The sequence below is a fragment of the Rhipicephalus microplus genome, chromosome X, assembly GCF_043290135.1.
Source record: "Rhipicephalus microplus isolate Deutch F79 chromosome X, USDA_Rmic, whole genome shotgun sequence".
Classification (NCBI taxonomy): Eukaryota; Metazoa; Arthropoda; class Arachnida; order Ixodida; family Ixodidae; genus Rhipicephalus; species Rhipicephalus microplus.
Genome location: NC_134710.1, coordinates 64791846 through 64804541, shown reverse-complemented (window position 1 = coordinate 64804541; position 12696 = coordinate 64791846). Strand labels below are relative to the sequence as shown.

The 12696-nt window shown below is 43.7% G+C and overlaps 1 protein-coding gene across 1 annotated transcript in view; it reads left to right on the top strand.

Moving 5' to 3' along the window:
• The window catches only part of LOC119176130 (carboxypeptidase Q), a 31458-nt gene continuing 18762 nt past the window's right edge, over positions 1 to 12696 (top strand). Inside the window, exons 1-2 of the mRNA XM_037427271.2 lie at positions 1 to 585; positions 6105 to 6354. Of these exons, the coding sequence (XP_037283168.1) occupies positions 91 to 585; positions 6105 to 6354 (745 nt within the window). The 5' untranslated portion in view covers positions 1 to 90. The remainder of the gene's footprint in view (positions 586 to 6104; positions 6355 to 12696) is intronic.

Here is a 12696-nt window from a genome sequence, read left to right as displayed (position 1 = left end):
GTGCTATCGGTGCGGCAACTTGCACCGTGTTGCACCTCATGAAAACGGGCCCTAGCTCGCCGCGAGGCTCAGACAGGGTGCGTGGTCGCGATGGGGTCTGCCGTGCTGCGACTGCTACTTCTGCTGGCCGCCGGTGCGGCAGCCGACGACCGGCAGGTGTACACCTGCAACGCCACGCAGCTGCTGTCTCCCGAACTGATCGCAGAGATACGCAGCTACGCGCCGGTGGTGCAGAGCATCATCGACTACGTCCTCCAAGGTCCCGAGCGCAACCGCACCTACGAGGAGCTGGCCAAATTCGTGGACCGATTCGGCGCCCGCATATCGGGATCGCGCAACCTGGAGAACGCCATCGACTACATGGTGGAGCTTTTGGGCCGCCAGGAACTGGACCGCGTGTACACGGAGCGCGTGGCCGTGCCGCACTGGGTTCGTGGAAACGAGTCGGCCTGGATAGTGCGGCCGCGCATGCAGAAGCTCAACATGCTGGGCCTGGGTGGAAGCGTGGGTACGTCGCCCAGCGGAATCACGGCGCCCATCCTGGTGGTCAGATCGTTCGAGGAGCTCCGCACCAACGCCTCAAAGGTGGGTGGGTACCGCGTGCGCACAATGAAACAATGTTCGCTGCTGTCTCAGGTTGATACTCGCCATTTGCTCTTTCTGTGGAGCGTGATCGCGTGAACCTAGAGGTCTGTACATCTACACACGCAGAAATTTCCACAGCCCATATACAGGGTGTCTCAGCTAAAAAGAAATTAAGAATGAGCGCTACGCGTCTCCAACTAGAGCGCTATTGTTCTTAACTGTATGTAGCGCATCACAATATTTTTTTGATCCGACAAGCATAGTAATTAACAAAAATTGGTTAATAAACTTTTTAAATATTGACTCTAGAAAGAAAATTTCTATACAAAACTTGTACTACCCTTAGCCAGAAATGACCAAAATTTTCAATTTGCTGTAAAGCAACGACGCTGGTTAATTTTTTTTTACAGAGCTTTGGTTAAAGTGTGCGCAATTCAGAAAATACCACGTGGTTGTCACCTAACGCGCGGCGCTTTGGTGTCCTCAAATGTAAGTTGAATGAATTAGCAAATAAAGTATCACGCACGAAGGTCGCTTAAACAGGCTATCGGTGACTACGATAGATGTTAAGCGATGATTGGACGGTACCGTATGAGGAAAGAAAGAAAGAAAGAAAGAGAGAAAGCCAAAAAGGAAGAAAGAAAGAAAGACAATAAACTTCGACGAAAAAGCGGCCGCCACGTGCAATACGATACGAGACCGGAGGCGGCATTCGATCGGCGAAGCGTTGGTTTTTTTTCTTTTCTTTTCAAGACAATAATAAACCTGATGATCGGTGAGAGGGTGGCATGTTTTATTTAATTCATTTATTTGACAATACTGCTTGCTCTTGGTGGAGTCGTTGCAGAGTGAGGTTACAATCAATAATGATGCGTAGAAGGTTTTAGGGGAAGCAGTAATGTAAAATGAAGACAATTTAAAGCAAAGAACTAACACAACTTGGTAAGCAAAAAAAAGCACACAATATAATGACGAATTGAGGCAGAAAACAGACAATCCACTAAATCCTAACTACATGTAACGCAAAGAAAGAAACTTTGCATAATCAACTAGCTGCCAAAGAATGAGCCAAACGATTCTATGCACTTGGTTTCAACGGTGGGTGTATAGGGCATTCCACTCAATGATTGTTTGTGAAAAAAAAATAATACTTAAAAAGCCGTTTGATATGGAATGATGAAACACAATGTTGAATTATAGCATCGTAACCTGTTGGAAAATGTACATAACTGGATATACTGCCATTGAGGTGAGCTTTAACTATTTTAAACATAAAACGTAATTTTGATAAAGGTAGGATATAAAAAAGCATGATGGGAATATGTGGTGCACAGTTTTTTTTTTTTGACGTGCTTCGACAAGGGAAAGTCTGAGTCTTGAACGATGCATGCGTTTCACTATAATGAAGAACGTGCGATGATGGTTCTGGGTGGAGTGAAAAAAAACAGAAGTGGCAAGATTATTTCACTGCTGGCACCCAGAAAATCGGGTAAATAATTCGAGATTGGTGCGAAATTACGAAATGATCATGGAGACAGGCACGTTCAAAAAGTGGCGTCAGCGCACAAAAGGCGTAAACGAGTCTCCTAAAACATATATTCTTGCCTACATGGCAGCCCATCCACACGCAAGCGTGATGGACCGGAGTGATGAGACCAGCGTTTCCAGCAATAGTGTTTGGCGAGTAGTCAAGAGCGGAGGACTTCACCCATACCATGTTCACCTGCCTTAAGAGCTGGAAGACAGAGATTTTCAATGTCATCTTGACTTCTGCAACTGCCTACTCACACAGGAAGAAGGTAATCCCGGCTTCCCGAAGAACATAATCTGGTGCGATGAAGCTCGGTTCCCGCACAATGCCCAAGTCAATGTTCACAAAGTCATTACTGGAGCGCTGCAAATTTTCACTGGCTGTTGCAGTCACAACACCAGGTGCAGTAGTCTTTCAGGATGTGGTGCGGCATTTACGACGGCAAAACTATTGGCCAGGTCTTTTTTGATGGAACACTCGCAGCAGAACGCTACATCAGCGAAATACTAAATGGCCCACTAAGTGACTTCACGTGCAACCTCCCATATCTTCGAAGACGGAGCTCCTCCGCACCGCTGCGCGCGGACTCGAACGTGGCTTGATTGAGAATTTCCTGAAGGTGGATCAGTCGTCTTGGAATTGTAGAGTTGCCCACAAGATCCCCACATTTGGATAGATTTCTTTCTATAGGGATACATTGAAGACCAAGTCTACACCGAAACGACGACAACGCCCGCAATACTAAATTCTAAAATAGCAGACGTGTGCCATTCTATACTCTAGAAATGCTGAAAAGCACGACAGAAAGTGTGCTGACTCGATGTAGGCTGAGCACAGGGGATGATTGAGTGTTTTCATAGAAAATGTCTCAATAAAAGTACTTTGGACTCGGCAATTACGCTGATCTCTTTGCAGTACCCAGCTTTCCTATTATTCAATAGCTAGCTGTAAGAGAAAAGAATGTTTTTTCATTCGTTCTGTTTATTTATGCGCACTGCGCTCTAACAGACGGGTACTAAACATGAATTTCTAAACGGAGACGAAGTACGAGCAATAAACTTTTGAACCCACAACCAATAGTGCCGTATCGCTAGCAAGTATCCTGTATAGCAATCGCACGTAATAAATGCAAATATTGCTTTAAAAACTTCTGTAATGATTCCTGCATACGTTTTTATCTTCTTCCTTTATCACAATGTCACCCTCACCCACACCATCATGTTTATCGTCGGCCTGAAAAGAAAAGAAAAAGAAAGCCTGCGCTGCGCCAAATGCGCTGCCTCCGGTCTTGTATCGCATTGTACGTGGCGGCCGCTTTTTCGTCGAAGTTTATTGCCTTCATTTCTTTCATCATTTTTTCTTTCTTTCTTTTCTCTAATGGTACCATCTAACTATTACTTAACATCCATCGTAGTCACCGATAGCCTGCTCAAGCGACATTCGTGCGTGAGACTTTTTTGCTAATTTATTCAACTTACATTCGAGGACACCAAAAGCGCCACGCGTTGTAAGCGGCATTCACGTGGTATTTTTTTGAATTTCTAACACTTTAAACAAACGCTGTAAAAAATTAACCAGCGTCTTTATGTTACCGTTAATTGAAAATTTTGTCATTTTAGGATAAGGGCTAAAGGTTTTGTATGGAAATTGTCCCTCTAGAGTCAATATTTTAAAAAGTCTATAAAATATTTGGTAATTACCGTGCTTGGTGGATTAAATATATGCTGATGCGCTACATACAGCTAAGAATAATACTGCGCTAGTTCGAGACGCGTAGCGCTCTTTTTTATTTTTTTATTGCTTGATGCTTTTTAGTTGAAACACCCTTCATGCATGCATGGCACACATTCCTGACAAGGAAGTAATGAGCCTTCACTTAAACAGCGAGAGTATTTCTTTGAATATACTATATACACAAATGCCTTCGTGTCTGTCCTCTGTGAAATAACCACATAGTATGAATAAAAAAATATAGACTCTATGGAGAAGCTAACCAGACGCAGCAGCATCCTCGATCGTCAGGCCAGATCATCATCGCCATCGTGATCGGCGCGCAAGTGCGGTTCGCGCGTGAAGGTTAAATAGTGCCTCCTAATGCATCCACGCCTTCCCCGAGTCATGGTTAAGATAACCGTAGAGACTCGTCATGCATTTGGCTGCAAAAGCAACGAAGCCAAACGGTTGCATTTTCGCGCTCTGCTCAAGCAGTGGTAAGGTTCAGCTATGTGTATGCAGACATATGTGGGTCATGCCGAAAGTTTTATTTTTTTCGTTTAACAGTATGGCCGGAAGAAAGGTTTGGTCATTACACTAATATTTGAAGTGGCTGCGCTAAATGCGATTCACATATTTGACCACCCCCCCCCCCCCCGCCCCAAACAACCGTATATTCCAGGTCGCGGCTAGAACATGCGTGTCGCGTAATCACCATAAATCACGCTTGGATGAAAAATAAAGAGCGTAAAGAAGCGTGTTGTGAGCATTTATGAAGCTTTTTAGTGCATTATGGCTCCATGGAGTTGACAATTTGGGGCTTCAGGTTCTATGTGCTGGGCAGTGCTGCGAGTATTTGCAGCCAAATGAACGGTGGCATTGTGGCACCAGGTCATTTAAAAGTGAAAACTCGTTACTTTTTTTGAAACTTTTTTATATGTAATGATAACAAGGAAATTAAAATGAAACTTCTGTGTGTTTTTGAAATTTTTTTATGTCGGTGTTTTACTGTAGGAAAACACATCCAGAGTTTTCTAGTACTCATTTGTTTTCAGCCACGTCTAATGGCGTTGACAGACATTTTTTTTTTTTTCAGGGAGGGGTGGGGGGCACCACCTTGATGTGAAGTGGTAGCCGGGTAGGCAAATGTGGACGATTGCCATTTTGTTCTTTATACGACGAAAAAAATTGGGGAGGGGGAAGGGTATATATACGGGCTCCATGTGCCCTTAGCTATGCTACTGGCCCATTCCTCTCGTGTATTGTCCGACAATCCAATGCTATCGCAGCGAGACATTTGGGTCGAAATTATCGAGTTCTTGTAAACGCAGATACATGCCTTCCAAGTCATAAGAAAAAAATTCCGAAAACTCAAGTATTTTGCAGTCAAATCTAATGTATACATATGCCGGGACAGTTGTCTAATGCCACCGATGCGTCCCAGTCGACTACCTCTCCTGTTGTGGTCACTTAAACTTGCTCGATGTCGCTGTGCAGCTGCATGCATAACCTCGAACTTAGTATTCATTCGTTTTGATAAGAACGCGCCATGAAGCGGGAAATCCAGCCAGCGTTCGGCGTCAACATTCGATGCCATGGCAAGAAAACTCACCAGACGAAATGATGACGCTGCGTGACTTTTAGGTGACTCCAGTTATATAAGACCAGGCACACCCTCAATGCATAGTCTTGGCCTACCTTTAAAATTGACCTCGCCTAATTAAAAATTTAGTTTGCTCACATTCAAAGCTGACTTGGTGTACACTTAGAAAATTGAACTTGCGCATTTCGAAAATTCAGTTGATTCAAGTTTACTAACAACCTGAAAGAGTCCCCTGATTTGGCCCACCCTAAAATTCACATTGCTCAATTCGAAAGCTGTGCTGACTCAGTTATGTTCAGAACAGGCCTAAGAAACTCCCGAAATCAGCTTAGGCTACCCTCAAAATTGACGTCGCCCTATTCTATCCCGCAATCGAGAGAGAATTGGGTGTGAAGCGCGACTGAGTGCAAAACTTAAGTTGCGAGTGACAGGAGCACGTGTTCACATCACGTGGCAATGTGACGTAGTGAGGATGTCGATAAAGTAATAAATATGTGTCGATTCTAGGCTTACGTAGTTTGAAAGAGTACGAGCTTAGGGTGCTTCGCTAGTAGCCATGGCCAGCCTCGATGGGCCTCAATAGATAGTCTCTTCAGTGCTCACAATTTGTTAGACCAGACCTTGCTAGCTTCCTGATTTAGTTTTTTTTCCCTCCAACCGACGTATACGCAGGCCCGCGGCAAGGTGGTGGTATTTGACGAGGAGTTCGTGAGCTACGGGCGCACCGTGGAGTACCGCGAGAACGGCGCGGCCGCGGCCGAGCGCGTGGGCGCCGTGGCCGCGCTGGTGCGCTCGGTGACGCCCTTCTCCATCGGAAGCCCGCACACGGGCTGGATGAACTACGAGCGCGGCAAGCCTCGCATTCCCTGCGCCTCCATCACCGTCGAGGACGCGCAGTTGCTCCGAAGGCTCCAGGACAGAGGTGGGCATGCGCACGCGACAACACGCACGCGAAAACGTCGCCCACACTCCAGTTTCACGCGTCCGGCATAGATTCGACGCTGTTTCAGCCCGTGCAATCGAGGAGTCGAGTCCTCTGTGTACTTTCGCACCCAGACATGGCGACTACAATCATGTCAGTGCATCGTGTTATCCCACGCACGCTGTTTCGCTTACTGACGGCGACCGCTTTAATTACGAATAATTTCTTGGCGAATCGAGCGCACCTTTATCTATCTATCTATCTATCTATCTATCTATCTATCTATCTATCTATCTATCTATCTATCTATCTATCTATCTATCTATCTATCTATCTATCTATCTATCTATCTATCTATCTATCTATCTATCTATCTATCTATCTATCTATCTATCTATCTATCTATCTATCTATCTATCTATCTATCTATCTATCTATCTATCTATCTATCTATCTATCTATCTATCTATCTATCTATCTATCTATCTATCTATCTATCTATCTATCTATCTGTCTATCTGTCTGTCTATCTGTCTGTCTGTCTGTCTGTCTGTCTGTCTGTCTGTCTGTCTGTCTATCTGTCTATCTATCTGTCTATCTGTCTATCTGTCTATCTGTCTATCTATCTGTCTATCTATCTATCTATCTATCTATCTATCTATCTGTCTATCTATCTGTCTGTCTGTCTGTCTGTCTGTCTGTCTGTCTGTCTGTCTGTCTGTCGCTTGATTGCGTCAAAGCATCTCACAGATATGCTTTTTAACGTGCCATTCATTCCTTCGACAGTAGCTTTCCAACAACAAAATTGTAAGAGCACAGCTCTTCTGTCGTTTGTTTTTTTTTTTGTTGTTGTAGTGGATTTTGCGAGAAGGGATTATCATCATCAACCATTAGCGCTCACCTCATCCTCTTCAACTTCTCATTCACTCCCACAACACGTGCGCCGATTTCTCCATCTTTGAATGAAAAAAAAAACTGCACTGGGAGAGTCTACTGCGTGAATTAACACACTTAACATCACACAACAAAAATTCACGCTACTAAAAATCGCGTATCATAACGTCACTGCTCACACGACAAAGTCACGTAACATTACACAAGATTAGTCACATGACCATAACGCGTTGTCAAGGGACTAAAATCGCGCAACATCTTTATAGGACTTGTTCCCGCCAAAAACCACGCTACAGCTAGTCACGAGAGAAAACTCCCATTACGAAATCCTTTCGGGGTGATTCAAATCCATGAGCTTGCTTGCTCAAACTGATGCACATTACATGCGCGATAAACGCATATTAAGAATCAACTAATTGATGTAAAGGCTGATTAGGTTTATTAAATAGCTTTAATAACAACGCCAACAACGAATCGTCGATAAGTTGGTAAGAAGTATTCTCTACGACAGGATACGTTGACATGGTTTGATTGATTGATATGTGGGGTTTTACGTGCCCAAACTACCATATGATTATTCGAGATGCCGTAGTGAAGGGCTCTGGAAATTTCGACCACCTAGAGTTCTTGAACATGCACCCATATCTGAACACACGGGCATTCAGCATTTTCGCCTCCGCCAAAAATGCAGCTGCCGCAACCGGGATTCGATCCCGCGACCTGCGGGTTAGCGGCCGAATAACTTAGCCACTAGACCACCGCAGCGGGGAGACACGTTCACGATGACACTACAATAGTGATAATGGTTTCAATATTTGCGAAAAAATACACGGACGTTCTAGCTATAGTTTCGTACTTTAGTGGGCAAAACAATGCTCAACTGAAAGAAAAGTACGACCTCATCTTTCAATCCACGGCAATGTAGAGATGAAAAAGAAAAAGAAGATAGCGCAGTCTGTACAAAGTTGTGCAAGACAGCGTCACAGCAGAGCAGGCGAGCACTTATCTGGTCCTGATTTTGCTTAACTTGCACCCCCTAACCTTCCACCTCCCACCCATGCTTGTTCTCCCTTTTTTTCGGTCTCTCTCTTGCGTCTGTTCTTTTTATATCTTTCTCTCCCTGTCAATTTCTTTCATTGCCTTTCTGTTTTTTTCTATCTTCCTTATTGTTCGTCGATAGTTTTCTAATTTTTCTTTATTTCCCTCTCCATAGACGTTCTGTCAACATCTGTCTTTTTATGTCTTCCTCTTTCACTCTCTCTCTGTAGTCCTTATCCTATCGACCATTCTCTCCTCCTAGCCCTTTCTTCCCTTCCCCAACCGTTCGGTATATTATCCTAGCCTATCTTATGCTCAATGATGATGATGATGATGATCTTATGCTCAACTAGCGGGCCTGAATAAACGAGTGGTTACGACGCTCGCATTGGGATTGTGGCTGCCGTGGTTTCAAATCTCGCCTCGCCAATAATTTTGTTTTTTTCTCTTCCTTTCTCTCCCTTTTTCTTTTTGTAGTGTTGGTATCTTGCCCGTCAGATTTGTTGCATAACAGGCTGGATAAACTGGCCCACTTGTTCTCGGAGTGAAGCAGAAAAGGAAGAAGGTACCATTAGGAAGCGGGCATACAGAGCGTGTACCGGTTCTTGATGACGATCATTTTCTATATACGATACAACTTTAACTTCGAACATAACAGCTATTCTGTAAAATTCAATGCTTATGGCGTTGATTTGAGTAACATAATACATGTTATTATTTTCTCTAAGCCCGGAAGGAAGTGAGCAGATGTAGTCTTTTTTGTAAACCTGATAATTTCATGATCAATAATTTTCAATTTAAATTTATTATATTGTTTGCCTTTCGTAATCCAGTAGAGTTACAATTTAGAACCTAATAAAAAATCCACTTACCACATGACATATATTGTCTAAGTGGGAGTAAAGAAAGTGTGAGTAATATGTTTAGACAAAGAAGAAGAAGAAGAAGAAAACCTCAGCGGCGCGTGAGAGCGTGTTGGAACATAGCGACCCAGCATGGGTATGCGCCACATCAGCAAGGATCTCGACTTGACTTCACTAGGTCTGTCGATTCACAGCTTCCACGTGAACAGTCGAACGACCACCCTCCGCTAGTGATATGAAGCAGGCGGGGGGCTGCGGCATATTGCTGACCAGACGGGAGACCTCGGCAAGACGCCTCCTCTCTGCAACTCATCCCCATATTGGACACGTACGAAAGGCCGTCCATCCTTTCCTGCCTGGCATCCATCTTTGCACGGTGAGCATGGCCATCCATCCATTGCACGAATGCGTGGCCATGGCCAAGAGAGCTACCCGGCCGCTTCATCTGAGCCTCGGTGTGGATCGTACGCTTCGCTACCCAAATGGTACTAAGCCTGCCAACTTGCTACCCCTCCTGGATAGCGTCTTCTCCTATGAGCGGCTGAAGAACCCTCTTGATTGCACATCATGCAATTACTGTGATCGACACCGGAATGCTGCTTTGTTCCGAAGCGAGACGATCTCGCAGAACCCCTTCTTGCTGCAGGCTCATTCTTCGACACTGCTATCACTTTCGTGCACCCGCCTGACGACCACTGGCATCCACACCCGCTCTGAGAACGAAGGAAGAACTACGCGTTCACCTTTCTTCTGGCGTCGTCCACCGTTTGAGACTATAGTTCGCCCTTGAAGGATGCTTACATTATTTATCAAGGAAAATTAACTGCCACGTACCACCTTAAGCAGTGAGTCCCCTGGCTAGACACCCCATGTCATGAAGGGGGGATCGAGATAGCCAGTCGCTTCCAAGGAAGAGTTTCTGACAGAAGCCAACTTTCCGGCATTACCCGGTCTTCCAAGACGACAGTGTATCTACTACATGAACAGAGTGCGGGAAGCGGGAACACAGCCTGCAGGAGTTTAGCGAAAGAGTATTTCTTTGTTTGTAAATGTATTAATACTTTGCTGTTTTTATATGTATTGAATAAATACCTCTTTTAATATTCGAAATGCTTCTCTACTATATGTGCAATAAGTAGCGGTTGATGGGGTAAAAAAATAGAAAAGGGAAGAGATCATCGATAACTTGAATCATATGCCGATGGTCGCTAGTAGTGCTGGTTACGGTGGTATACAATAAAAAATTCGTTAAACCCATTGCTCACAGCATTGTATCGAGAGATATATGTTGGTGCTGCCCACAATCTTCCTAGATTCCTAGTCCCGCCGCGGTGGTCTATTGGTTAAGCTGGTCGGCTGCTCATACGCAGGTCGCGGGATCGAATCCTGACTGCAGCTGCGGCGGCTGCATTTTCAATGGAGGTGAAAATGCAGTAGGCCCGTGTGCTCAGATTTGGGTTTATTAAAGAACCCTAGGTAAGCAAAATTTCTGGAGCTCTCCTCTACAGCGTCTCTGATAATGATATGATGGTTTTGGGACGTTAAACCACACATATGAATGAATGAATGAATGAATGAATGAATCAATCAATCAATTGATCAATAGATCAATCAATCAACCAATCAAGCAATTACCCCTCCCCTCTTCACTTTTCTCAATTCTTGTGCACTGCGCCGGCCCTAGAGCTACTAAATTTCTTGACTACGGCTTGCTAGCTGAGGCCAGTTTAGACCTCTTGTGTAAACCATGGGCGGCGGAATTCAGCGTTCCCATTTTTTTCTTCTTTTTTTTGTAATGACTGCGTGAGTGCCATGTGTTATCGCACATATGGCTTCTTTCAGGTGGGTGGCAACAAGTGCGCTGACCGTATGGTTTGATTTATCAGGCAAACATGCTGTATGCGCTATTTGTTTTCTTCTTAATCGGTGGTCTCGCGCCACAATGTTTTAGGGGTTATGGTACTTGATCGAAGAACCATAATTCGGGGGATAAAATCCCGGCAGTGGCGGCCGAGTTTCGAGACGGGCAATATGCTAGACATTGAAATTAACAAAACCTTTGTCTTCAAAGACGAGGGGGTGGGGGGCTGGAAGATGATGCTATGATGATGCTAGACATTAGGTGCTTCAAAGATAATGTTGAGCCTTAAAGAATGCTCATCTTAAAACTACTCATTGAATCTGGGTAACTGTGAACAAACGCTTGTTTTTAAATGCAATTGCCGAATCATGACCGATAACAACGCTTGAAGCGCCGATCATTCGTGCCCTCCCATTGACACACATCATAACGAAGAGGTTTTGTTCCGTTAGGCCTGCATCCCAAAAATGATAATCAGGCTTAGTATGGTCCGCTTCGCCGAAGTCGTCGTCGTCGTAATAATAATAATAATAATAATAATAATAATAATAATAATAATAATAATAATAATAATAATAATAATAATAATAATAATAATAATAATAATAATAATTGTCATCATTAACTACACAATCTGCAGAACAAAAAGCCTCTCCCATAATCCCCCAAACAGCCCGGTCTTGTGCTCTCTGTTGCAACGTTATACCTGCGAGCTTTTCAATCTCATCGACCCAGCTAACTTTCTGTCTTCCCTTCATGCGCTTGCCTTCTGTGGGAATGAAATCTCGGAGAAGGTCGGAGTAAAATCACCTTTTGTTTCCCTGGCGCCACGGTCTATCCGTTTCAAGGATGATAAAAGCTGTCATCGCAAAATTTTGCTTCCGCGTTTCCTTCCTAATTTTCACTCGCACTCTACAGATCAGATTTAAAAGCGATTAGTCACGAATTCAATCCTTTCGTCGTTACGACATTAAGAAAAAGAGTTGTAGTACTGCGTACTAAACCTAGGCCTGAAAATAACACAACTAGTTGATCTTTATTTTGGGGCCTCTATATTCTTGGATAAAGCTAGAGGGATGTTTTCTTGCTCGTTGAGCGATTTATCATTAAGACTGAAATAATATCTTCCTAAAATATGTCGGCTGTAAATATTTCATGACACATAATTTACACATCAAATCAATACATCCATTACTTTTAGCAGTCTAGGATATATATATATATATATATATATATATATATATATATATATATATATATATATATATATATATATATATATATATATATATATTATTTGAAAATTTTGAAAAAAGTGGCCCTTTGAAATCCTTGTGGAGCGATGCGATGAGCCTAATTTAGCTGACGAAGCCGAAATTAACACACCAAGCCGCGCATCCACCATTCACTTCGACAACACCCTCAATGACGACACTTTTTTCTTTGCATTGGGGGAGAAGAATAAGCAAGCGTAGATAAGGGGCCTCGAAACGAAGTGTTTAAATTGACGGTTGATAACGGCGAGAAAAACTGGGTCGTCATTGAGGGTGTTATCAAAGTGAATGGTAGATGCAATGTTTGGTGCGTCGGTTTTGGTTGCTGCAGCGAAATTAGGTTCATTGCATCGCTCAGCGGTGGTCAGTGGCCACTTTTCCTAAATTTCGAAGTGGTTATGGACGATTCGTA